The 27,798-nt window shown below is 36.0% G+C and overlaps 1 protein-coding gene across 1 annotated transcript in view; it reads right to left on the reverse strand.

Annotated features, from left to right (window-relative positions):
• Positions 1–246: 246 nt before the first annotated feature.
• The window catches only part of bug (thioredoxin domain-containing protein bug), a 72,913-nt gene continuing 45,361 nt past the window's right edge, over positions 247–27,798 (reverse strand). The window contains exons 5-6 of the mRNA XM_090409182.1: positions 8,435–8,565; positions 247–545 (exon numbers count right to left, since the gene is read on the reverse strand). Of these exons, the coding sequence (XP_090265308.1) occupies positions 322–545; positions 8,435–8,565 (355 nt within the window). The 3' untranslated portion in view covers positions 247–321. The remainder of the gene's footprint in view (positions 546–8,434; positions 8,566–27,798) is intronic.

Genomic DNA, 27,798 nt, shown 5'->3' on the forward strand with positions numbered 1-27,798 from the left:
ATGCCTACATTACTGTGTTATTATTCAACAATTATTTACAGTTTTGAATGTGTATATAAAGTCAATATCAACAGTCACCTAATTATGAACGCGTGGGACGAGGAAGTTTGAAGCTTCCCCAGATAGCATTCAAAGGTAAATACAATTAGTTATTTTGTATAGGGCCCCGGAACTTATTCTTTTAGAATTTAACCACCACTATACAGGCTGTTTTTAAAAGAGAATTTTGAAATCAATATATAGAAAAACAAAACATTTTATTTACAGATTCTTAAATATATATACATATATATATATTTTTTTGACACTGAAACTTCAGTATCAATCTTCATGCTCATGTTGGGCTTCGGCTTCTCTCCATGTATTTTTAATGCTCTCAATAATGTGATGGCACAATGATGACTTAACAAAGTACCACAACAATGAAGCGACAGTAAATATCCATGCCAGTGTAAGAACGTAATCAATCTTTTCAGAAAGTGTAGCTGGAACAGGCCCACTCATATCAGCTGATGTCACATTCACAATAACTTCAGATTGAAGACCTGTAATTAAGATAGATTTTCCTTAACTGTTAGTTAAACATTACCTAAAATATTATCAATTTCACTGACAGAATGTGCCAATACACACAATTTTTAATGAATCTGCACATGAAGTTATAATTTCCAAGCAGGTCGGTGCTATGAATTTTGATAAAGAATTAGTACAACAATACAGATAATGAATTTAGACAGTCTGCCTGTTCTGAATGGTTAAAATATCTGCAATTCAACCAACAGGGATGGGCATGGATGTTTGGTGAATGTGTTTCAGGGGAAATCATGAATTTCACTACTTGGTGTGAGATTACCATCCTACTTATTAGAGGGCTGAAGTTTCATGCTTCAGCTCTCCAATTTAGTCTCTAGGGCAAGATTTCCAGATTATATAGCCCTTAGTCAACCACTGGTACTAATAACAATTCCCCTTTTTGTGGATGGGATTACATAAAAATAGACAGAGCTTGCTTTTTTAACCTAAATGATTCCTGAAAATTTTCAAGAGCTTCCCTAATTCTTCTTCAAACTCTCATATCTACGATCTTTGATAAAATGTTGCTTCCAACCCAGCTCTCTGATAATTTCTCATTTATTCAATATAAATTTGTGCAGCCAATTTCTCATCAAACCAGCTTTGCTAATTCTGCTGTCTATTTCTATATTTAATTTACCAGATTCTTTACTAAAAACTGCGCTTAAATATATGAAACGTTTTACTCGTTCTATGGGTTCTATTCGGGATGTAGGCTGGTGTTTACAATGTTTCTGCTTATTTTCAGTCTTTTTACTAGTGTATTTCATATTAGATTTATTACAGCAGTTCAATTTAGTTAGAGAACCTTGCAGACTTGTATTTCATTTATTTAAGAGTATAACATCATCTACTTTATCCAATTCATCCACTTTTCTTCATAATGTATATCCTTTTCTCACACGTGATTTAACATGAAACCATCTGCACCTTTTTCAATTCTAACTGCTGACTTGCAATCCAAATATAAACTATGTGTTGCTTGATATAATGTACCATATATTGTAGCATTTTGAAACTGCTTTTCTCTTGGTGCCTTGTCATATGCCCTTTCCAGACTTATGAAACTTAAATACAGATCTCTGGTATACTTATGATTTATACACTCCCATGTCAAAGTGAAAATCTGATCCTGCCAACCTCTATTTGGTCTAACCCCATATATTTGTTCTTTCACAATTCTTCTTAGTCTTTTCTCAAGTATACTTACATGAATCTTACCTGGAATACTCAGTAAGGAAATTCTTCTGTAACTCTCACATTGTATTATTTCCCTTTAATGCATGAGCACTATTAGAGTTACTAATGCATGAGCACTATTAGAGTTCTACTAATGCATGAGCACAATTAGAGTTCTACTAATGCATGAGCACTATTAGAGTTCTACTAAAATTGGAATTTGGCCTTCTAACCATAACCTATGACTTCTGCATTATGCAATGCAACAATTAGTAAACTTCTATATTTCAGCATCTCTTCTGAATATTATCTATTCCAGATGCTTTTTCCATATTTTGACAATTCATATCTGTTTCTACTCCTGTTATTGGCATGTACCGTATTTATTACATTAAATCTCGAATATTTTGTACAATTGTTGTTTCATTTCATTCTTATTTCATTTAGCAATCTTTTGAATTATTCCAGACATCTAGAATGTGTTTCTTCAGTTTTCATATCGCCTTTATTTCATTCATCATCATCAAATTCCTACCATGTACCCTCAAGGGGTGTACAGGATATGATAGTACTACACGAAAAAAATTACATCATTACTAACTTCCTATCTACAATTTTCCTCCAAATCAGTCTGTAACTTGTCAAGACTCCAACATTATCAGATCTTATATTTCTATCGTCTAAGGCACTTTGTACCGTATCAATCCACCTATATCTTGGTCTTCCTCTGGGTCATTTTGCTGCCAACCTAGCAGAGAACACTTGTTTTGCTAATCTTTCCTCGCCCATTCTGTTTAAGTGACCATACGACCTGAGATTAGCTCTACTGACGCATTCCTGGATGCTGACAATGTCAAGTTGTTTCCTAATATCCTCGTTTTTAATATGATATTGCCATTGATGCCAATCTGTTCACACCTATAATCTTTCTCAGGACTCTCATATCTGCAGTCTCTAGTCTTTGGTCAAGTGTTTTACTTCTGACCCAGCTCTCAGATCCATAAGTTAAAACTGGTTTGAACACTGTCTTGTATACAGCTAATTTAGTGTTCCGACTAATTTCTCTCTTATTCCATATGAATTTATTCAATTGACTTCCCACCATACCAACTTTGCTGATTCTGTTGTCTATTTCTATATTTAATTTACCATCTTCAGTAAAAATTGTGCCTAAGTAGCTGAAATGTTTCACTTGTTCCACAGGTTCTCCATTCACAACACAGTTAACATTTTCAATGATTCTGCCTATTTTCATTGTCTTTGTCTTTTTATTGCTGACTTTCATACCATATCTATTACAACAGCTATTCAATTTAATTAGAGAATCTTGCAGACTTGTAGCGGATTTATTTAGAAGTATAACATCATCCGCATAAAGCAAAGAGCTGACATTAACATCTCCAATTTTGATATCATGTTTAATACCACTTTCCTGCATAATGTGATCCATATAGATAATGAATAACAGAGGGGATAATGTACATCTTTGTCTCACACCAGATTTAACATTAAACCATCTTCCTGTACTTCCTTCAATTCTAACTGCTGACTTACAACTCAAATAAAGACTAAGTATTGCTTGATATAATGCCACATTGACACCATATAACTGTAGAATATTGAACAGCTTCTCTCTTGGCATCTTGTGATATGCCTTTTCCAAATCAACAAAACTTAAATACAGATCTTTGTTATATTCCCATGCTTTCTCGACTATTTGTCGTAAAGTGAAGATCTGATCCTGACAGCCTCTATTTGGCCTGAATCCAGCTTGTTCTTCACCAAGCTTTTCTTCAACAATTCTTCTCAACTGTTTCTCAAGTATACTTGCATAGATCTTGCCAGGAACACTCAGTAGGGAAATACCTCTGTAATTCTCACATTCAGTTTTATTTCCCTTTTTATATATGGGTGCTATTAGAGCTCTACTCCAATCATCGGGAATTCGTCCCTCTGTCCATGCTTTCTGAACTATGCAGTGCAGCCACTGTAAGACTCTTATACCACCATACTTCAGCATTTCTGGTCGAATATCATCTACTGCTGCCTTTCCACATTTCCAGCCTTTGATGGCTTTTTCTACTTCAAGTATGGATATGTATTCCTGACTGCATGCCTGGTCAGTGTTTTTTTACCACTGTGCTGCCATCACTGCTTGTTTCATTTATCAGTTTTTTAAAGTAATTACTCCATACTTCAAGGATATCTTTTTCTCTTGTTTTCATGTCACCTTTATCATCTCTAACTCCTTTTACAGCACTCTTTCCTCCATTCCTAAGCTTCTTCAACAATCTCCAGAATATTTTGCCACCTTCTTGATATTTATTTTCTATATTCTTGCCAAAGTCCCCCCATGACTTTTGTTTAGCTAGTTTTACACAGTATTTAGCATTCTTGCATTTGTCTCTATATTCTCTAAGAGCACAAGCTGACTTATTTGACAGGAACTTTTGATATGCTTTCTTCTTTTCCTTCACTGCCTCTTTAACTTCCTGAGTCCACCAGGGAGTTCTGATTTTTTTATCCTTGCTGACAACCTCACCACATGCCTCTCTGGCAGAATCAATCAATGTTTTCTTCAGTTTGCCACTGAATCTCCAAGATTTGATTCCTGTTCTCAAACTCTTTCATTTTTTCTTCAATAAGCTTTGTGTATTTCAGTCTGCAGTTCACATCTGAGAGCTGCTCAACTTTTATTCGCTTTAAAACTTTCTTATACGTTATTCGTTTCAATATGAAATTCAATTTTATCCTGCTCAAGACTAAATAGTGATCACTTCCAATTTCAAATCCTCTGTACACTCTGGTGTCCTGCACCAGGGAGAAAACATCACTATCAACAATAACAGTCAATGAGACTTTTCTTATTCCTAGCCTCTTCTCTCCATGTGAATTTGTGCACATTTTTATGTTGGAACATGGTGTTAGTAATAACCAGTCCATGTCCTGAGCAGAAATCCAACAGATATTTGCCATTATTATTAGCTTTGCTCTTTTCTCCAAATTTTCCCAAAATATTTTTGTACGTCTCACAATCATTTCCTACTCTGCTATTTAGATCCCCAACAAGGATCAACTTTTCCTTTTTCATTGTGTCAGTTGCTTTTTCTAAAGCCTCAAAAAATTCCTCCACTTCTATCTTAGTAGAACCTTCTGTGGACCATAGGCACAAATAAGTCTCATTGTCCAGTTCCCCATTCTCATATTTGCCCACATTACTCTACTTGAGACTGACTGCCATTCAAGAAGATTAGCGTCATATTTTGTGTTGAATACTATGGCTACTCCTTTTCCTTGATTGTCATTGCCTGAATATAGCATTTTGTATTTATTGCTCAGAAAGATGTCACCAGTTTTGGTCTTTTTTGTTTCAGTCACCCCATTATGTCGATCTGGTACTTATCTAATTCAAAGAAATATAGCTCCATTTCTTTGCCATTCAGGCTTCTTACATTGATAGTACCAATCTTTAACTCTGGTGATGTTGAGTTGGGGTTTGTTTTCAGATTTGTTCCAGTAGTTGACTTTTCGCTGTTCGCCCTGGTTCCCTGGCTAAAACAACGGGGACCTTGTTTAACCGGGCGATGCCCCAGCCGGCATGAAATTTTGTCATGTTGTACCTTTATTATCTTTATCGCCTTTATTTATCATCTTTCATTTTTTTTTTAAAGTACTCTTTCTGACATTTCTAAACTTTTCCAAGAACATTTTACCACTTTTCTGATATTTATCTTCTATATTCTTACCAAAGATATCTCATAACTTTTGTTTAGCAGTTTTAATACAGTGCAGATTTGTTCCGTTTTTTCCCTGTATTCTCTCAGAGCACATGCTGCTTGTTAAGAACTTTCAATATGCTTTCTTCTTATCTTGGAGTGACTGCCTCTTTAACTTGTTGAGTCCACCATAGAATTCTGATTTTTCTATCTTTACAGATAACTTCCCCACATACTTTCTTGGCCAAATTCAATCACTGTTTTCTTCAGAGCTTGCCACCAAGTCTTCAAGGTTTGATCCCTGTCTTCATATTCGTTCATTTTTTCGTGAATAATATTTTATATTTGACTCTACAGTTCACTTCTAAAGCTTCCCAACTTTCTTATACATTTTCTTTTCAATATGATATTCAGTTTTATCCTGCTCAAAACTAAATTATCTCTTCCTATTTCAAATCCTTGGCATACATGTCCTAAACCAGCAAGAAGATATCAATGAGACATTTCTTTGCATCATGTCTGTGGCATTTATGTTGGTACCTGGTATTAGTAATGACTAGTTTCCATGTCCTGAACAGGATTCCATCAAGTATTTACCATTATGAGTAGCTTTTCTCCAAATTTTCCTAATGAATTCCAGACACATATGGAATTCATTTCCAGATCCACTGTTTAGATTTTCAACAAGGATGATCTTTTTCTTTGTGTCAGTTGCCATCTTGAATAACTTGAAAAATGTTCCACACTTCTTCCTTACAGAACAACTGGCAGGATAATAGGCACAAATAAGTCTCACTCTCCAATTCATGTCCATTTTTAAATTTGCCCACATCACTACTTGATACTGCCTGCCATTCAAGATGATTATCCATGTTTAGTGTTCAATACAAGTATTCTTTCCTTTCCCTAATCATTACTACTTGAATATAACATCTTGTATTTGTTATTCAGAAGATTCTCACTTGATTTTGTCTTCATTGTTTGTAACACAAATGTTGGCCTGGTGCCTCTTTAATTCTTTGGCCAATTCTATTTATTTTATATTGATGCATCTTGATTTCTGCTGGAGTTGGTGATCTGGAGTTTGTCAGTATCTCTCTTTTAAATGATACCTTGGTACCCTATTGAAAACAGTGTGGTGCTTTGTTTAACCAAGTGACACCCCAGCCATTATGCAATTCCATCATGCTTTACCATCATTTTGTTTTGGTTTAAGCCAATAAAAAAAAGAATTAGGTCAGCTAAATCCCAAACTGCCAGCCAATTATCGTTCATTTGGTCCCAGGTGAATTGTGAATAATGTTGTATCTGTATACTATTCTTTGTGCAGAGTATTCTGAAGACCCCAAGATCCCAGAGTACTACATAAATATATCATTTATGCTACATTTAAACTACTCACAAAATTGTAGAACTTCTCAGCTCCTTGAAGGACTCCCCCCCACCAAGTATATACATTATATATACTCATGTACCTATCATCACTTACCTTACATAAATGAAACAGGACATAATTCTAATAAGAATGCAAACAGATCAAATTCAGTAGTTATAGGAAATCAGGCCTTTATGATCATGCTCTTTAAATGGTGCTTCAGAATATATTATCTTAAATTTGCGCCCTTATCATTTTTAAGTGTTTTCCTTCAAACCTCAACACCAATGGAAAGTACAGCAATAGTCCTAAAGGGAATGAACAACCAAATCCATAAGTAATCTGAGCAATCCAACAAAAGCATCCCTTATTTTTATATTGGTCATGAACAAGTACATGTGCACAATGTGCTAGAATCTACCTATAATTACTGCATAAAGCCCAGCAACATAAGAACACTTTGTATTGCTGCCATGAAGGATTATGTCTGACAAGAAAGATTTCAAGTGCACAGTTTCCAACATGGAAGGAAGTGTGACATGTAAAGAAAGCTCTTGGACTAAGTGTTTGGCACCACTTTGTAAGTAGGATCACCTAGATCGTTATCTATCATAGATGACCTACTTATTTAGACATAGGCATCATATAGATCAGAGTTTCTCAACTGGGTTCCACAAGATGGCACTAGGGGGTTGCACAAGAGACTATGATTGAAAAAACAATAATGTGTGTGTATATGATGATGACCAGCCTATTTTTCTACCCACTGCAGGGTGAAGGCCTTTCCCATTGCAGGAGGTTTGGGTCTACTACTCCCATGGTGACCCAATCCATATTGGGAGAGTGTATCTATACTTGGGTGAATGAATGTATGAAGATCGAAGATAATCACAAACAACCATGCCTAAGTGGGATTCGAACCTGCAGCCTCTTGGCTGGAAAGCAGATATGCTAACCACTCAGCCAACTACGCTGGCATATATAAGTAATATAGAAATAAATAAAAATATAATTTTTATATTAATTGAGACCTGACAGTTATTTCAAGGATCCTTCCAGGATAAAAATGTTGGGAAAGGCTGATCATGGCTGGTGTCTACAGTATCTCTTTCTCCTACAACTAACATACCTTGGACATAGTGGAAGAATAGAGAAGCTCTACAGTTGTTGTGGAGTGGCAGACCATGCCATGGATACAGTTCACCAGATCCTAAAAACTCTTTTATACAGAAATAGATAAATCTCAGTTATTTCTAGAATGTGCCACAGTGATACAATATTCTCCAAATCTAAATGAATTCGGCCTTACATTATTAAAAATCTGGAAGAATCATCTTGAGACCATCAACAAGATTCCATCACTGCACATCAGTTAACTAAAGGCTCCTCCTTCCTTTTACAATAGTCTGTGTTTGCCTGTGTGCACATACTTAGCATATTTCTTTGTGCCCATGAAGATAGATGACTAGGTAATCAAGGAAAATGTTGGCCTAGTAATTTAAGAGCTAAATAAATTTAGTCAGTTCATTATTACTAGATGTGCATTTTCTCCTCTAAATGTGTGTTACTTTAAAAAAAGAAGCAAAATTACCTGTATATCTGCTCACAAATTTTACAAATCTATCTAGAGTTGGATGTGTATCATTGAATTTTGCAACAGCTCGTCCATTATGGAATAACAATACTGTTGGTACTGCAACAAGTCCATATCTCATGTGTAGACTGAAAAAAAAAAAATAAATAAATAAATCCATTATATATTACTTTTAAGGTGAAATTACTTTAAAATGGCAGCAAACATTCAAAAAATTAAAAGTATTTTATGCACATTAAATGAACAAGATTTCACTATCATACAGTTCACTGTAATAATACAGTAGTCCCTTTTATCCGTGGGGGGGACATTCGAAGACCCCTCAGCAGATACCTGAAAACGCAGATAATAACCCCCCCCCCATGCACACACTATGTTTTTTCCTATACATACCTATGATAAAGTTTAATTTATAAATTAGGCACAGTAAGACATTAACGACAATAACTAATAAAATAGAATTATAAAATATATTGTAATAAAAGTTATGTGAATGGAATCTTAGCAACCTCAGCATATGATTTTTTTCTTTCCTTATGAATTAGAGAAATTTCACACTTTACAGCATCTCTTTGGCCATATCTGAATTGCCAGCAACACTACTCTTGCATTTTGGGGCCATTATTAAGTAAAATAAGGTTTACTTAAACACAAGCACTGCGATACCATGAGTCAATCATGTTATCGTAGTATAATTGGCAAGCATATACAGTGTGAATATACTTTCACATTCACATCCTGGACGGGATGGCACAAGATTTCATCACGCTACTCATAACAGTACACAATTTAAAACTTATGAATTATTTTGGAATTTTCCATTTAATATTTTCGTACTAGAATTGAACCATGGGTCACTGAAAACATGGAAAGCATTTTAATAATCACCTCAGATTAAACTTAGTAATAATAATCACCTCAGATTAAACAGCACTACAGCAGCTGAAAATCTATAATACCAGCATAGTAAATGCAGCATCATTTTACAAACACTCTTACTGCTGCTCACTTCACAGCTTCCATATACTCATAAAGGGAGTGTATAGAATATTATGATAGTAATATATAATTCAGTTTACAGTATTACTAGCTTTCAATCAACAAATAACAACAAACACTTGCCAGTATTTTGTCATTGTTTGATTGTATACTTTGTTTATTTTTGACTGTGTTGTTAAGTGGTGTTGTTTGCTCAACTATTATGTGATATTCTTACAAAAACGTTTTTCATAATCGCACCGATGCATGCGAGAAAAATGGCAACCAAGACATCGATGTTGACTGATATCAACATGCGGGATTTAGTATGATGTAGAGTATGTTTAACATATTCATTACTTAGAATGAATGGTTTGTGGTACGAGAGCGAGAATGGAGAAAATATTTGTTGAAAATGTTTCATAAGCAAATATAAGAAATGCGAGTCTGGTCTTTGACAATCCTGCCTTATGGATATAAGGCAGGATTGTCAAAGTGTTGTGGAGAACATAGTGAAAGAAGTGAATGATAGTGCACGAAATATGAATGAGAGTTTAAAGGAAGTGATTGAAAGTAATTATGTGGATGATGAAATGCCAGCACTGAACACTTATGCAGACTCTTTCACAGGACAAAACGTGAGCTAGAGCGACTAGAGAAATGATTGCTGTGTAGTACAGAAGGATGGAGAATGAAAGAAAGCATAAAAATGTGAGAAACTAGAAGAAGAGAGATAATATTGTATGGATTTGATGATAAGAGGTATATATTAAATGAGAAAGTGAAGCTTTAAATTTGCAGAAGAATCAAATGAATTAATTGTTTTGGTAGGCACAAATGATTAGAAAGGTGAAAAATATGCAATGAGAGAAGATATGAAACAGTTGTTAGAAGAAGCAAAAATGAAGAGTAAGAAAGTAAAGATTGTGAGTCTGCTGCCTTGGTATGATACAATAGAATTGAGAAAAAGGGCCATGATTGCCAATGAGAAGACTGTGCAGAGGAATGGTGTGCAGTTTATAGATGAGTGGAGTGAATTTGATGGATGCAAGGACCTCTATATGCCTGATGGACTGCACTTAAATGGTTTTGGAGTTAAGTGCTTGGAGAAAGTGTTGTTCAGTGAGAAGTTGGAAGTGCAAAACCAGGTCAACTAGAGATATGGAGGAGAGCAATCAAGCATGTGTCTAGCCACCCCAGGGATAAATGAATATGAACGCAGAAATTATTATAAAGAGCTGGGTGCAGTTTCCAGGTTGCAAATCTGAATAGGCAAGTAATGACATGTAAGGGTGACTGTGGGCCCCTTGGGCCCACAGTCACCCTTACAATGAAATGCACGTTGAATGAATGTCCAAAGTACCAGAAATAAAGGAGATTAATTTTTAGCATTGGTCAGCTCAACTTGGCTGAAAATTATTGGCATCAGACCTGGTTGTCAGAGAATATAGTTACAGGGATAGAATGTATGGATATCATATTTTCAGAGAAAATAGAAGAAATAGGGCAAGAGGAGTATAGCTGAATAACTTCAACCAACAAAAATAGAAGTTAAGAAAGATTGTAAATCTGATGGAAATGGTTCATTTGAGGTTGCCTGGCATGAGACAAAAGCTAACAGGACAAAATATATTGTTGGTTGCTGCTATAGACCAGGGGATCAGAAGACAACGTGGACGGCATGCATCAACAGATTAGTACAATGAGTAGAGGCCAAGCAATTATCATGGGAGACTTCAATTACGATGATACAGACTGGAAGGAGGAAAGGGCACATGGCAAAATGGAAATGGAATTTATACAACAGGCTGAGGGATAATCACCTGAAACAGCAAGTGATGGAAGGTACCAGGGGTTTGAGTGTGTTAGATCTGGTAATAGCATCAGATAACTGCAGTAGCAACTCTACCTCTAATCGGGAAAAGTGACCATGCAGTCGTCCTAGGAGGTTGCTCAACATGTGGAAATTTCAATCAAGAAAGGGTTTATGTGGAACTACAAAGCTTGAGATTATGACAAACTTTGGAAGCAACTTGGAGCAGAATCACAGCATAAGAAACTACCTGGAATGAAAGTCATTGGTGCGTTGGAAGTTGAGGATTGTTTGAGCAAGGCAGTATCAAACTGTATAGGTCAGGAGGATAAACTGAGTAGGTCATGACTATAAACAGAAGAAATAGTTCGGTTACAAAGTGATCAACTTTGCAAGGGTATATCATCCAGGTGGTGACTTTTGAAGTCACTGAGCTGACAGAGACTGATGTGAGCATCGAAGTAAATGAACTGGAGGTACTCAGTATATTGAAAAATATCAATGTGAATACAGCAGTGGACCTAGACGGTATGCCTGCTTGTGCGCTACAAGAATGTGCAAGTGAAATGGCAGTGCTTCTGACAAAGTTGTTTTAATCTAAGTCTCAGCTCTGGGAAGGTTCCAAGGGAGGAGAAAGAGAGTAAGAGTTCCATTGCATAAAGGTGGCTCTAAGACAGAAATAGCAAATTACAGCCAAATTAATATCTATGGAGCGGTGGTTCAAGTATTGGAAAATTGGTTAAAAGTAAAAATCAGACAGCATGGCTTTGTAAAAGATTTATTCACATTTTATACAGTGACAGCAGAATTGGATAAAAGAAATGTCTACACCATGATAGTGCTGGACTTTACAAAGGCATCTGACAGAATACCACATAGAAAACTTTTACATAAGTTGGAGAAAATGGAAATGGATACGGGCAGGTGGCTAATAGACATCAGAGGGTAGTATATGGTGGAGTGGATTCAAGGTGAATGAGGGTGACTAGTGGAGTACTAGGACCACTACTTTTTAATTTGTACACTAATGATGTAGCAGAAGATTTGAAGGGGGGGGGGGGGGGCATTTAGTTGTTTGCTGATGATGCAAAACTAGAGGGTGTAAAAATTTGATGTAGCTTAATAATGCCAGAAAGCCTTACATCAATTGTTTACAGAAGTCAAGCCCAGTAAGATTGTCTATGTATAGTTAAAATTGTTAATGTAAATAATCCCTATGGGAATTGTCCATACTTGCTGTCCTAAAACGAAAATTCTAGAATGTGTAGAACTAAGGCAATACCTTGCCACCAGAAAACCATACCAGAATACCTTGCCACCATTAGTTCCTTATAAGGACATAAAACTTGTTTATGAAGTCCACCTGTAAATACTCAAGGTCAGTGTTAAACGGACCAACAAACTTCAGTCTGCTGCCCGAAACAAATAGGATTAACGAAGTACACGAGAAGAACAAAGAAAGGGTCAGCGTCAGTGGAAGAACAAGGGACTGCACCGAAATGTTAGGGGTCTCATATCTTCGCCTTCTTTTGCACGAAGGCGTGCAAAAGAAGACAAATAAAAGGTGTTGGCCGGAAGATCGAGTATCGGTTCTAGGAGTTCCTCATCAGTTGTCGAGAGGTCATTATCGAGAAGTCGCCAGCGGTCGTCCTTCAGATGTAAGCCATCGAGGATGCGACTTCAGGAGAAATCATGCCAGTGATCTAAAAGAAAGATGACGGGAGCCGATCCACCAGGCAAAGCAGATATTTGATGACGAATCATTGCCAGAGCTGTTGTCCGAGGGGAGAAATTTTCGAGTGGGAAAAAATTGCTCCGTTAGTCCAAAGCGCATGCAAGCTTTCCACAAGCCGATAATCTTCGCTCGAAGTGCAGCAAGGACAGCGTCCCAGAAGCGTCAGTAAATCTATCGCCGGCATAAAAAGGGGAGAAAAAAAATCTGATTCGGGAGAAAAGGATCAGGACTCCAGTTCGAAGCCAAGTACACAGTGGGTAGCAGCCATAAAGTGAGTTGAACTGGTTGGTCAATTTTTTTGAATTATAGGAGAACTTTTATAGTGGACTGTTAAGTTGAGGCTGATGAAACTGAGCAGAGTTAATGGTTGAAAACTAGATGTTTAATAATTAATAGAAATTTATATGTGTAACAGTCAGAGAGTAACTGTTTGTCAATGGTGCATTTTGCCTATAGAATTATCTTAGTATCGGAAGGAAAGAGATTTTGTGTGTAATGATATTTTTTTTATGTGCATAACAGTTAAGAAGTAACAGTTTATTAATAGGTGCCATTGCTTAGGGTAGTAACTTGTATTTGGAAGAGAGTGGTTATTTATGTAACATAATTTTCATGAATTGAAGGGGCATTTTAAGCTAATTGTTTTATATAGAGCTGAACTAAGCAAAATTTTTCTTATTGCATAATAGTGTAAATTGTTTTATGGTAAATAAATGTGTTGTTTAAATGTTAACAGAAGGGTGCTTAAGGGTCAAAGCAGTATAACTGAGAGGAGACCTCCACATAGCCTTTAAAGGAATGCGGAGAACCGACCAGGGCTTCTGACCTAATGTCCAATCCTCACCTTCTCGTGGTGCACCCTGTTGGGTATCTACTTTGATACTGAACAAACGAGGATGAGCTGGCAATTTGGGATTTAGCCGACCAAATTGTATTCTTATTGGTTAAACCAAAATAAAAAATGATGGTACAACATGACAAAATTTCATGCCGGCTGGGGCGTCGCCCAGTCAAACAAGGCCCCCGTTGTTTTTGCCAGGGAACCAGGGCGAACAGCGAAAAGTCAGCTACTGGAACAAATCTGAAAACCAACCCCAACTCAACATCACCAGAGTTAAAGATCGGTACTATCAACGTAAGAAGCCTGAAGGGCAAAGAAATGGAGCTAGCTGAGGAATTAGATAAGTACCAGATCGACATAATAGGGGTGACTGAAACAAAAAAGACCAAAACTGGTGAGATCTTTCTGAGCAATAAATACAAAATGTTATATTCAGGCAATGAAAATCAAGGAAAAGAAGGAGTAGCCATAGTATTCAACACAAAATACGAGGCTAATCTTCTTGAATGGCAGTCAGTCTCAAGTAGAGTAATGTGGGCAAATATGAGAATGGGGAACTGGACAATGAGACTTACTTGTGCCTATGGTCCCACAGAAGGTTCTACTAAGGTAGAAGTGGAAGAATTTTTTGAGGCTTTAGAAAAACAACTGACACAATGAAAAAGGAAAAGTTGGTCCTTGATGGGGATCTAAATAGGCGAGTAGAAAATGATTGTGAGACATACAAATATATTTTGGGAAAATTTGGTGAAAAGAGCAAAGCTAATAATAATGGCAAATATCTGTTGGATTTCTGCTCAGGACATGGACTGGTTATTACTAACACCATGTTCCAACATAAAAATGTGCACAAATTCATATGGAGAGAAGAGGCTAGGAATAAGTAAAGTCTCATTGACTATGTTATTGTTGATAGTGATGTTTTCTCCCTGGTGCAGGACACCAGAGTGTACAGAGGATTTGAAATTGGAAGTGATCACTATTTAGTCTTGAGCAGCATAAAATAGAATTTCATATTGAAAAGAATAACATGAAAGAAAGTTTTAAAGCTAATAAAAGTTGAGCAGCTCTCAGATGTGAAATGTAGACTAAAATACAGAAAGATTATTGAAAAGAAAATGAAAGAGTTTGAGAACAGGAATCAAGCCTTGGAGATTCAGTGGCAAACTCTGAAGAAAACATTGATTGATTCTGCCAGAGAGGCATGTGGTGAGGTTGTGTGCAAGGATAAAAAACTCAGAACTCCCTGGTGGACACAGTAAGTTAAAGAGGCAGTGAAGGAAAAGAAGAAAGCATATCAAAAGTTCCTGGTAAATAAGTCAGCTTTTACTCTTACAGAATACAGAGACAAATGTAAGAAAGCTAAACAGTGTGTAAAACTAGCTAAACAAAAGTCATGGGAGGATTTTGGCAAGAATATAGAAAATAAATATCAAGAAGGTGGCAAAATATTCTGGAGGTTGTTGAAGAAGCTTAGGAATGGAAGAAAGAATGCTGTAAAAGGAGTTAGAGATGATAAAGGTGACATGAAAACAGGAGAAAAAGATATCCTTGAAGTATGGAGTAATTACTTTGAAAAACTGCTAAATGAAACAAGCAGTGATGACAGCACAGTGGTAAAAAACACTGACCAGGCATGCATTCAGGAATACATATCCATACTTGAAGCAGAAAAAGCCATCAAAGGCTTGAAATGTGGAAAGGCATCAGGAGTAGATGATATTCGACCAGAAATGCTGAAGTATGGTGGTATAAAAGTCTTACAGTGGCTGCACTGCATAGTTCAGAAAGCCTGGACAGAGGGACGAATTCCCGATGATTGGAGTAGAGCTCTCATAGTACCCATATATAAAAAGAGAAATAAAACTGAATGTGAGAATTACAGAGGTATTTCCCTAATGAGTGTTCCTGGCAAGATCTATGGAAGTATACTTGAGAAACGGTTGAGAAGAATTGTGGAAGAAAAGCCTGGTGAAGAACAAGCTGGATTCAGGCCAAATAGAGGCTGTCAGGATCAGATCTTCACTTTACGACAAATAGTCGAGAAAGCCTGGGAATATAACAAAGATCTGTATTTAAGTTTTGTCGATTTGGAAAAGGCATATGACAAGGTGCCAAGAGAGAAGCTATTCAATACGCTGCAGTTATATGGTGTCAATGGGGCATTATATCAAGCAATACTCAGTCTTTATTTGAGTTGTAAATCAGCAGTTAGAATTGAAGGAAGTACAGGAAGATGGTTTAATGTTAAATCTGGTGTGAGACAAGGATGTACATTATCCCCTCTGTTATTCATTATCTATATGGATCACATTATGAAGGAAAGTGGTATTAAACCTGATATCAAAATTGGAGATGTTAATGTCAGCTCTTTGCTTTATGCAGATGATGTTATACTTCTAAATAAATCCGCTACAAGTCTGCAAGATTCTCTGACTAAATTGAATAGCTGTTGTAATAGATATGGTATGAAGGTCAGCAATAAAAAGACAAAGACAATGAAAATAGGCAGAATTATTGATAATGTCAACTGTGTTGTGAATCGAGAACGTGTGGAACAAGTAAAACATTTCAGCTACTTAGGCACGATTTTTACTGAAGATGGTAAATTAAATATAGAAATAGACAACAGAATCAGCAAAGCTGGTATGGTGGGAAGTCAATTGAATAAATTCATATGGAGTAAGAGAGAAATTAGTCGGAAGACTAAATTAGCTGTATACAAGACAGTGTTCAAACCAGTTTTAACTTATGGATCTGAGAGCTGGGTCAGAAGTAAAACACTCGACCAAAGATTAGAGATCGCAGATATGAGAGTCCTGAGAAAGATTCGAGGTGTGAACAGATGGCATCAATGGCAATATCATATTAAAAATGAGGATATTAGGAAAGAACTTGACATTGTCAGCATCCAGGAATGCGTTAGCAGAGCTAATATCAGGTGGTATGGTCATTTAAATAGAATGGGAGAGGAAAGATTAGCAAAACAAGTGTTCTCTGCCAGGTTGGCAGGAAAACGACCCAGAGGAAGACCAAGATATAGGTGGATTGATACGGTACGAAGTGCCTTAGACGATAGAAATATAAGATCTGATAATGTTGGAGTCTTGACAAGTAACAGACTGATTTGGAGGAAAATTGTAGATAGGAAGTTAGTAATGATGTAATTTTTTCATGTAGTACTGTCATATCCTGTACACCCCTTGAGGGTACATGGCAGGAATTTGATGATGATGATGCCTGATATTTAATTCTTTGATGCACTGTTCCGAAAAAATTATTAGAGCCTATTAGCGGGAACCCAGGAGAAAGGATAGTAAAGGATAGATAGTAGACCATGACTGCAGATATTAATCAGGGATAATTTGAATGTAATGGGAAAACTACTGGATGCACTTAACACTTTTTGTTACTAGAAAACGGACATCAGTGGTGCAGCTTTTTTCAAATAAATTTTCTGGTGTTCAAAGAATAAGAAGGCAAGTGCGGAAGGCAGTATAGCTTAAAGAGATACTGAAGAGATAAATAGAGATATAAAGAAGGGGACATATAAATATCAGGAAAGTAAAAAATATAGTAAGATAAGATTTAGACTAAGGTAAGATATATAAATAATAAATAAATAGACCCCCTCCCGCCAGTTTACAAGGGCAATAGTTGATAAAGGTGATGTAGATATATCTTACAGGATAAGTTAAATAAACTGAAAATGGGCAAAGGACAATTGTTGTAAAATGTAAGGTAACTTGTGGGTGAAAAGATTACACACTTCGTATGTTGGTGGTATTAGTTTACAGGAGATTGATGAGGTTAGGGATCTGGGGGTGATGGTGGACAGAGATTTGAAATAAAGAGGATATATTGCAAGAGCTAGCAAAATAACTCAGAGGATTACTTGTATGCTGCCGAACACATTGACAAGTAAAAATGGGGAGGTTATTATCTCTCTTTATAAGGCCATGATTCGGCCACATGTTGACTACTGTGCATAGATTTGGTCATCTGCGTTTCTTGGGGGGGGATCGGTGGGTGGTAGAGAGGATTCAGAGACGAGTGATCAAGCTGGTGACAGGTTTGTGGAATGTTCCCTATGAGGATAGATTGACGGTGTGTGGGTTGCAGAGTTTAGCTATCAGGTGGAGGAGAGGGGGATATGATAGAAACCTATAAGTTACTGAAGGGATACTATAAGACTGACACAAAAGAAATATTTCAATAGATGGAGAGTAGGGGGAAAAACAAGGGGGGGACACTTGGAAGCTGTCATGTTGTTAGTAAGGGTGTGTAGACTAGGTTCTGTACCTGGAGAGTGGAAAATGAGTGGAATGGACTGCCAGAGGTGGTTGTGAGTGCCCCAACAGTGAAAAGATGTATGATAGGTATCGTGTGTTGATGGATAGAATGAGTCGCCCACAATGATTCTTTTTTTTTTTTCTCCATGGAATGTCCATATAAATAATAATAAAATTTGAGCCTTCTCATGCACAAGTAACCAACTTTATCATGCCATCAAACATTCTTCGATGCTAATAATGTCAAGTCTCTTTCTAATATTTGCATTCTTAATGTGATTCAGCCAATGCCACCATTCACTTCCCTGTTTCCAGAACTCTCAATATTTGCAGTGCCTGTTATTTAATCAACTGTTTTATATCTAAGCAAAGTATCAGTTTCATGGGTTAAAATTTGCTTGTAAGATATTTCGTTTACTAGTTGAAATGGTCCTGATAATCTCTCTTGCTCAAATTTATTCATCTTACTCCTCATCATACCAGCTTTGCATATTATATTATCTATTTCTGTATTTAATTTTACATCTTCACTAAAAACTGTGCCATTGAAAATGCAGCTGATGTTTTCTGCATTCTTGACTATATAAGAATTTTGAACTTCTCAAAACGTCTACATAAGCAAGAATGCAGAAAATATCAGCTGCATTTTCAATGGCATGTTTGGTAAGTAACCTATAATATCACTTTTTTTTTTTTCCAGATCTACAAAATTTAAATACACATTCCATGATCTCTACACTGTTTGTTATAAAGTAAAAATCTGTCTTTGTAATATTTAGCTCAGTTCTTCTCCGAGTTCTCTTCCAAAATTTTTCTTAACCTCTTCTCAATTGGCCAGCATAAATTTTACACTGTAAACATGCATAAAGGAAATTCCTATTCCTAATTTTCATACGTGCTATGAGAGATCTATCCCTATCATCTAGAATTTTACTTACTGAATTATGTAGTGATGACTTTTCCCTTAAATATTCCTAAGTATTTCTGATTGCATTTCTTTTAAATATTTTCTTAAACCAAAATAATAATAATATGCTAGAATGATAATTAATAATATGCTGGATGAGGCCCTGTTGTTTTCATTAAGAAACCATAGAAATATTGAAAAGACAACTACTAGAACAAAATCCACAAACATTAAAGCACCATCAATGGAAAAAAAGACAGGTAAGGCTCCTAAATAAAAATACACAATGTTATATTCAGGCAGCAATGATAAGAAAAAGGAATACCAATACCTATAGTATTCCACATTAAACATGAGAATACTCTTCTGAAATGTCAGGCAGTATCAAGTAGTTATGTGGGCAAAAATTAAAATGGGGAATTGGACGATGAAACATTTCTACCTGTGGTCCGACAGAATGTTCTACTAAGAAAGAAGTGGAAGAATTTCTCATGTCATTAGACAAGGCAGCTGATGAAGAAAAACATGCCCTTGTTAGAGATTTACATAGCAAAGTAGACAGTGAATACCACACAAACAGAAATATTTTGAGAAAATTTGGAGAAAAGGGCAAAACTAATAATAATGATGAGCACCTGCTGGATTGCTGTTGAGGACATAAACAAGTCATCTCTAATGCTATGTTCCAACAAAGATGTGCACAAATTTATATTTAGAGTAAATACAAAGAAATCTCATTGGGTATTGTTGTTAGAGGCTTAACGGAGTGGTACTCTGAGAGAATTAAAAATATTTTTTAACTCTTCCAATATTTTGCCTCAGTCAGTGAAACATTGTCAGGAAGTACAATATGAGACTTGTAACACAAACATAAAGGCAACAAAAAACTAAGTGAAACACATGGACAAAAGATTAGATTGGTGAGATGCCTTCTTCAGCCCAAGGTGTAAACTGGGATCTTGAAATATTACTCTTTCCTATATTTCGGAAAGTATAATACAACCATATTTATTTAAATTATGGCTGATTTCTGAACAGCAGCTGCCGATTCCAAAAATGGTCTTTTGCCAATTGATCCTATGAACTGTATTTAAAGCATGATCCACAAGGACGAATGACCACAGTCATGACTACAGATGTATTTTTTATATTTTTCCATGCAGATGTTGTTGGCTGATCTTCCTGTCTGCCCATAGCAGGCCAATTTGCAGGAACACTTTATACACTCCAGGCACAGAGCAGATCTTTAGTAGAACAGAAGGGTAGCAAGCTTTCGATGGAGCTTGAAAGCCATGCAAAGATTATATATTTTTTAAGACTATTTTTTCTGAAGTGCTCCTTGTACATAGGGGATGATTATAGCATATTACCAAAATCTTTCTGAAAAGAAGGATTGATTGTTATTATTTTTATACTGTAGGGATTGTAGTCATTAGATAGCAAGGTGGTGTGATGTATATGATTAAGTTCAACTGCAAGAGAGGACTCATCAGAACAAAGGTTACAGGGTCTACTGGTTAATGTTTTAATGATACCATATTGCTGAGATGATGAGAGTTTGTGAATGCATCTGCCTGTGTGGGTGGGTTTCCTGTATATTGAAAAGGACAAGTTACCAAGGTGTCTAGAAAGGCTGATATTATTGGTTTCTTTTTCCATGGTAAACTGGATTCTAAGGGAGAAGATTTGAAGTGAGAGAGAGGAAATAGTAATGTCTCTGAGCCATGAGGCCAAATGGAGAACACATCATCCACATATTTTAATCAGATAGAAAGTTTTGAGAGGGGCCGAGTCAAAAGCTTGTTTTTCAAAATATTCTATAAAAATAAAATAAAAATTGGCAAGGGGATGAGGGGGTCAACCCACAGAGGTACTTGTGTCTCTGTTTATAAATTTTGTGCTTTCAAGAGAAAAGCTCAGAATGAGTTTTACAACACATTAGTAATATCAGCAGGAAAAAGTTGATTTTTAAGTGATAAGTTGTCATTTAAGAGAATATTGGTGAACAGTGAGGTAATATCAAATCTAACTAAAATATCTATAATTTAACGATACCTTTTTTATTTAGGAAGTGGTACGACCAGTGAGGGGAGAGGGAAAAGAGCATGTTAATTGTTTTTCTAATTTCTAGCATAGGAAATCTGTTGCATCTACTGTGACTTGGGGGGGGGGGAGGAAATTGGGTTTGTGTACTTTTTATAATCCATATATCGGGGGTGAAGGCGAACTGAAGGGCTTGAGGTTTTTTTTTGTGCAGACTTAAATTTTTTAATTTGAGATTTGGTGGGATCATAATCTAAAGGTGGAGCAGTCTCTGAGAATAATGTCCAGTTTTTTTTTTTTTACTGTATTCACTGGTATTAAGAATAACAGTAGTACTCCCCTTATCAGCTCTGATGATAACTATACTGCCGTCTTTGCATAGTTTCTTGAGGGCACTGAGTTTGCAAGATGATAGATTTCTTTAAGGAGGCAAAGATCAAGAAAGAATGCTGGTGATGTCAAGCCTGATGTTGTTAGCCATTTCTGAAGCCCAATTACCTCATTCAATGTTGAACATTAGGTGATAGTACTTGCTTTGGAACAATGGCAAAATTACAGCCAAGATAAGGGCACTGACAGTAGTATCATTAAGCCTTTTTGATGCCATGTTAACTGCTGTATAAAGAGGTTGAAATAGAGGTATGGATTTAGAATGGACATCATTCTCAGAGAGACTGCTCCACCTCCTTTAGATTATGATTCCACCAAATCTCAGATCAAAAAATTGAAAAGTCTACTAAAAAAGTTTCTTCCTGGTCTCCTGAAATCACTACAAAACTCAAGCCCTTCAAGTTCTCACCTCCCCTACCCCTAATACACAAACCCAATTCCACCTTAAGACCTATAGTAAATGGTACAGATTTCCCATGCTATAAATAAGCGAACCAGTCAACAAGCTCTCTTACCCCCCCCCTTTCCTATTCATACCACTTCCTATATAAAAAAAACTATTCACTTTAAAATTTCTATTGAGAATTTAACATTAAATAATACAGATACTTAGGTTAGCTTGGATATCACCTCACTGTTCAGCAATATTCCCTTAAATGACGCCTTATCACTTATAAAGCAAGTTTTCCATAGTGATATTACTGATCTGTTTTCCTTTGCTATCCATTCTAGATATTTCTCTTGGAAGCACAAAATTTACAAGCAGATAGAGGGTATATTACAACTATTATAATAACGGAATTATAGAGGGTATACTCATATGGGTCTCCCCCCTGCACACACACACACCAATTATTTTATGGAATATTTTGAAAAACAAGCTGTTGACTCAGTTCTTTGCAAACCTTCTATCTGATTAAGATATGTGTGTGATGTGTTCTCCATCTGGCCTCATGGCTTAGACATTACTCTTTTCTCTCTCACCTAAATAGTCATCATCCTAGAATCCAGTTTATCATGGAAAAAAGAAACTAATAATAGTTTAGCCTTTCTATACACCTTGGTAACACACCTACCCAATGGTAACCTGCTCTTGTCAGTATACAGGAAGCCTATCCACACAGGCAGATTCACAAGATTCACCCCCCCCAACAATATGGTATTAAACACCAACCAACTAAACCATTAGTGCTATAACCTTAGTTCCAATGAGTCCTCCTTACAGCAGAACTTAATCATATACACCACTTTGTTATCTAATGGCTACAGTCCCCCCACACCATCAAAACAATCCTTTTGCCAATCCTCGACTTTCTCTTCAAAAAGAGAAGAGAATCATCCCCTATGTCTGAGATGCTTAAAAAAAATAGCAGTCTTAAAAAAAAAAAAAAAAAAAAAAAATCTGCACAGCTTTCAAGCCCTACCAAAAGCTTACTACCCTTATACATTCTACTAAAGATTAGATTAGCTCCCTCCTCTCTCTTTGTGACTGGAGTATATAAAGTGCCCTGTTTTTGCAAGTCAACCTGCTAAGGATAGACAGGAAGATAAACCAACATCTGTATAAAAGAACACACACACACAGAACATCTGTAGTCGTGACTATGGTCAATTGGACCTTGAGGACCATGCTTTAGATATGGCTCATAGAATCCATATTTGGAATCTACATCCACTCTCAGAAATCAGCCTAATTTAAATAAATAAGTTGCATTAAACTTTCCAAAATATGGGAAACATTAATACTACTAGATCCCAGTTTATATCCCAGGCTGCCAACAGGTGCCCACAGAGAGCATCCCACCTTGTCAGGATTAGTCTACTGTCCACATGTTTCACTTAGTTTTGTGTGTGTGTGTGTGTGTGTGTGTGTGTGTGTGTGTGTGTGTGTGTGTGTGTGTGTGTGTGTGTGTGTGTGTGTATTATACAAGTCTTATATTGCACTTGATGAGGTCTCAGTGACTGAGATGAAAGATTGGAAGAATTAAATAATATTTTTATCCTTTCTCAATGTTATTTCTATATTAAGCCTCTAACATGAGTTTCCCCTAGGACTTAAGCCTTAACACATGGATTCTCATTGACTATGTTATTGCAGATAACAATATTTTCAAGCTGGTTCAGGACACTAAAGTATACAGGAGATTGAAATAGGAAGTTGTCACTAGTTAGTTTTGAGCAGGATAAACTTAAATATGACACTGGTAAAAATAAAAAATTTAAAAAAAGTGTAAGAAAGTTTTAAACAGAATTTTAAAAAATCAAAGAATTGCAGACTCAAATATACAAATATTATTCAAGAAAAAATTGTCAGAAGGTTAAATTACAATAAAAAAAAATTCATGGAAAGACTTAAGATAGAATATAAATATCAAGAACGTAGCAAAATGTTCTACAGGCTACTGACAAAAAAGCTTAGAAATGGAGGAAAAAGAAAGTTAATATTCTAGATGTCTAGAGTAATTACTTTGAAAGACTGCTAAAATTTGAAAACCAAAATCAGCCCTTTAGAGGTTATGGCAAACTCTAAAGAAAATATTCACTGATTCAACAGGGAAGCATATGGAGAAGTCTGCAAGGACTGAAAAATCGGAATTCCATGGTAGAATGCAAATTAATGAAGCAGTCGCAAAAAAAAAAAAAAAAAAAAAAAGTCAGAAAGCAAAGCAATGTGTAAAAGAACCTTAAAAAAAAGTCATGAAAATACTTAAGAATACAGAAGATAAATATCAGGAAGGTGGCAAATGTTCTAGAGGCAACTGACAAAAAAAAAGCTTAGAAATGGAGGAAAAAGAAACATAATATTCTAAATATCTGGAGTAATTACTTCGAAAGACTGCTAAAATGAAACAATAAATGATAGAACAGAGATAGCAAACATTCAATAGAAATGCAATCAGGAACACATATCAATACTAGAGATGAAAAATTCATGGAATGGAAACTTAGAGAACAAGCTGGGTTCAGGCCAAATAGAAGTTGCCTAGATCAGATTTTCACTTTACAGATAGAAAAATTAGAACTTCATGGTGGACACAGGAAGTTAAAGAAGAAAGCATATCAAAAGTTCCTGGCAAATAAGTCAGCTTGTGCTCTTAGAGAATACAGAGACAAATGTAAGAAAGCTAAACACTGTGTAAAACTAGCTAAACAAAAGTCATGGGAGAAGTTTGGCAAGAATATAGAAAATAAATATCAAGAAGGTGGCAAAATATTCTGGAGGTTGTTGAAGAAGCTTAGGAATGGAGGAAAGAGTGCTGTAAAAGAAGTTAGAGATGATAAAGGTGACATGAAAACGGGAGAAAAAGATACCCTTGAAGTATGGAGTAATTACTTTGAAAAACTGCTAAATGAAACAAGCAGTGATGACAGCACAGTGATAAAAAACACTGACCAGGCATGCAGTCAGGAATACATATCCATACTTGAAGTAGAAAAAGCCATCAAAGGCTTGAAATGTGGAAAGGCAGCAGGAGTAGATGATATTCGACCAGAAATGGTGAAGTATGGTGGTATAAGAGTCTTGCAGTGGCTGCACTGCATAGTTCAGAGAGCCTGGACAGAGAGACGAATTCCCGATGATTGGAGTAGAGCTCTCATAGTACCCATATATAAAAAGGGAAATAAAACTGAATGTGAAAATTACAGAGGTATTTCCCTATTGAGTGTTCCTGGCAAGATCTATGCAAGTATACTTGAGAAACGGTTGAGAAGAATCGTGAAAGAAAAGCTTGGTGAAGAACAAGCTGGATTCAGGCCAAATAGAGGCTGTCAGGATCAGATCTTCCCTTTACGACAGATAGTCGAGAAAGCATGGGAATATAACAAAGATCTGTATTTAAGTTTTGTCGATTTGGAAAAGGCATATGACAAGGTGCCAAGAGAGAAGCTATTCAATACACTACAGTTATATGGTGTCAATGGGGCATTATATCAAGCAATACTTAGTCTTTATTTGAGTTGTAAGTCAGCAGTTAGAATTGAAAGAAGTACAGGAAGATGGTTTAATGTAAAATCTGGTGTGAGACAAGGATGTGCATTATCCCCTCTGTTATTCATTATCTATATCGATCACATTATGAAGGAAGTGGTATTAAACATGACATCAGAATTGGAGATGTTAATGTCAGCCCTTTGCTTTATGCAGATGATGGTTATACTTCTAAATAAATCCGCTACAACTCTGCAAGATTCTCTGATTAAATTGAATAACTGTTGTAATAGATATGGTATGAAGGTCAGCAATAAAAAGACAAAGACAATGAAAATAGGCAGAATCATTGAAAATGTCAACTGTGTTGTGAATGGAGAACCTGTGGAACAAGTAAAACATTTCAGCTACTTTAGACACGATTTTTAGTGAAGATGGTAAATTAAATATAGAAATAGACAACAGAATCAGCGAAGCTGGTATGGTGGGAAATCAATTGAATAAATTCATATGGAATAAGAGAGAAATTAGTCAGAATGCTAAATTAGATGTATACAAGATAGTTTTCAAACCAGTTTTAACTTATGGATCTGAGAGCTGGGTCAGAAGTAAAGAACTTGACCAAAGACTAGAGACCGCAGATATGAGAGTCCTGAGAAAGATTAGAGGCATGAACAGATGGCATCAATGGCAATATCATATTAAAAATGAGGATATTAGGAAAGAACTTGACATTGTCAGCATCCAGGAATGCGTTAGCAGAGTTAATCTCAGGTGGAATGGTCACTTAAACAGAATGGGCAAAATAATATTAGCAAAACAAGTGTTCTCTGCCAGGTTAGCAGCAATGTGACCCAGAGGAAGATCAAGATATAGGTGGATTGATACGGTACAAAGTGCCTTAGGCGATAATGTTGGAGTCTTGACAAGTAACAGACTGATTTGTAGGAAAATTGTAGATGGGAAGTTAGTAATGATGTAATTTTTTTCATGTAGTACTATCATATCCTGTACACCCCTTGAGGGTACATGGCAGGAATTTGATGATGATGATGATAAATTTGGTATGAAAATCAATAATAAAAAGAACAGACTATGAAAATAGATTTTAAACTGTAAACATCAACTGCATCCTGAATGGAGAGAATATAGAACAAATATAACATTTCAGCTATTTAGGCATAATTTTAGTGAAGATGGAAAATTAAATATGGAAATAAGTACAAGTAATAAAAATGGCATGATAAAGAATCAAATGAATAAGATATATGGAATAAGAGAGAAATTAGTCATGACACTCAATTTGCTATATACAACACTACTGTCATCAACTTAAGGATCTGAAAGCTGGTTAGAAATAAAACACTTAAAGGGTGGAGACCACAGATCTAAGAAAAACAAACAGATATCAACAGTAGAAGCATAATAAAAATGAGGATCTTAGGAAGGAAGTTAACATCATTAGCATTGAGGAATGTGTGAGCAGAGCTATTATAAGATGGTGTTGTCACTTAAACAGAATGGGAGACGAAAGGTTAGCAAAGCAAGTGTTTTTGCTAAGATAGCATGAAAAAGACCCAAAGAAACACAAGATATATATGGATTGATTAAGTAAGAAGTGTTTTAGAAGAAAGAACAAAAGATCTAACTATACTGGTCAGTCAAATTTTATAGTTAGTGCTTTCTTCTAGGCACTTCTTACCTAATCAGTTCATCAAATTTATTAATTTGTTATCCTGACTGACAGATAAACTAATTTCATGGAAATATGTTTAAACAAAGTTAATATTATCATGATAATATCACGTAATATCATCATCATCATCAAATTCCTGCCATGTACCCTCAAGGGGTGTACAGGATATGATAGTACTACATGAAAAATTTACATCATTACTAACCTCCTATCTACAATTTTCCTCCAAATCAGTCTGTTACTTGTTAAGACTAAAACATTATCAGATCTCATATTTCTATCGTCTAAGGCACTTTGTACCGCATCAATCCACCTATATCTTGGTCTTCCTCTGGGTCGTTTTGCTGCCAACCTGGTAGAGAACACTTGTTTTGCTAATCTTTCTTCGCCCATTCTGTTTAAGTGACCATACTACGTGAGATTAGCTCTGCTAACGCATTCCTAGATGTTGACAATGTCAAGTTCTTTCCTAATATCCTCGTTTTTAATATGATATTGCCATTGATGCCATCTGTTCACGACTATAATCTTTCTCAGGACTCTCATATCTGCGGTCTCTAGTCTTAGATCAAGTGTTTTACTTCTGACCCATCTCTCAGATCCATAAGTTAAAACTGGTTTGAACACTATCTTGTATACAGCTAATTTAGTGTTCCGACTAATTTCTCTGTTATTCTCTAATCGACTAATTTCTCTCTTATGAATTTATTCAATTGACTTCCCACCATATCAGCT

The sequence above is a fragment of the Typopeltis vanoorti genome, chromosome 19 (assembly GCF_054136105.1).
Source record: "Typopeltis vanoorti isolate ZY-2024b chromosome 19, IOZ_Tvanoo_1.0, whole genome shotgun sequence".
NCBI lineage: Eukaryota > Metazoa > Arthropoda > Arachnida > Uropygi > Thelyphonidae > Typopeltis > Typopeltis vanoorti.